The 1,033-nt window shown below is 56.8% G+C and overlaps 1 protein-coding gene across 1 annotated transcript in view; it reads right to left on the minus strand.

Annotated features, from left to right (window-relative positions):
- Positions 1 to 565: 565 nt before the first annotated feature.
- Positions 566 to 1,033, minus strand: part of SOCS6 (suppressor of cytokine signaling 6) — a 1,587-nt gene continuing 1,119 nt past the window's right edge. The window contains exon 2 of the mRNA XM_007955604.1: positions 566 to 1,031. Coding sequence (XP_007953795.1) covers positions 566 to 1,031 — 466 coding nt within the window. The remainder of the gene's footprint in view (positions 1,032 to 1,033) is intronic.

The raw sequence follows: 1,033 nt of genomic DNA on the forward strand, positions 1-1,033 counted from the left end.
AAGGACATGTTAACAATAGCTCTGCCTTCTGTGACCCAAGACGATGTGGCTTCCTAATTCCAAATCAATCTTTGTAAAGTATGACATTACAGAATCAGGTTCAGTGTACGTGTAAATTCTGTGTTAGCACATGGGTAATGCGTCTTCAAAACTACCTTTTGAAAACAGGCCGTTCAAAGAGACCACATTTCCATTCTCTAAGTTTGCATTCACCTTTACTTAGGGTTGACTACACATGAAATGTGCTTTCAATGCATAAAATCACAGTGGATAGCAGCAAAGGACGGGAGGGGGTGCAGGACCGTCTCGTCGTTCGTGGCGACCACTCTGCACGTCGAGAAAAGGTGGTTCACACTCCTCACACCTCCAGACTTCCCCCTGAAAGAACCAAAAGGAACCCGAGACATCTTGCCGACACCGCCCCGGCCCCGGACACATGGATGACTCTTGTACACAGAAAACCGAAATCAGAACGGCAGCACACGCATGTGATGGCAATGACGGTCTGTAAACGGTATCTGGGTGGTTGCCTTGCTCCCCAGCGCCGGACGCGGCCCTGCGCCCGTCAGTAGTGCTTCTCCTGCAGGTAGTCCTTCATCTTGTTGGGCAGGGGCAGCTTCTGGATCAGGTCTATGCGGGTGTACTGCCGGATGACGAAGCGGCACAGGTACTGCAGCGAGCGCACCTGCATGAACCGCGACACCGGGTGCGTGAGCCGCACCGGGTAGGTGGCCGAGCCGGGCAGGCGGGACCGCGAGTAGCAGAAGGCTCCGTTCTCGGAGTCCCTGATGGAGTGCTCGATGAGGTCCACTATGGACGTGTGGCCCTCCACGTCGGGCTGCTCGTAGAAGCTGAACCTGCCGTTGGAGTGCTCGATCCTGGTGTGCAGCGTCTTGCCGTGCGAGCGGAAGCTCAGGCTCAGCAGGTAGCGGTCGTCGGAGCTGTCCCGGACCAGGAACGAGCCGTCGGGCACGCTGGCCAGCTTGCCCTCGGCCTCCCAGCGCGTGATGGGGCCCCAGTACCAGCCCTGCCT

The sequence above is a fragment of the Orycteropus afer genome, unplaced genomic scaffold (genome assembly GCF_000298275.1).
Source record: "Orycteropus afer afer isolate SDZICR_OR568_19922 unplaced genomic scaffold, OryAfe1.0 scaffold00516, whole genome shotgun sequence".
NCBI lineage: Eukaryota > Metazoa > Chordata > Mammalia > Tubulidentata > Orycteropodidae > Orycteropus > Orycteropus afer.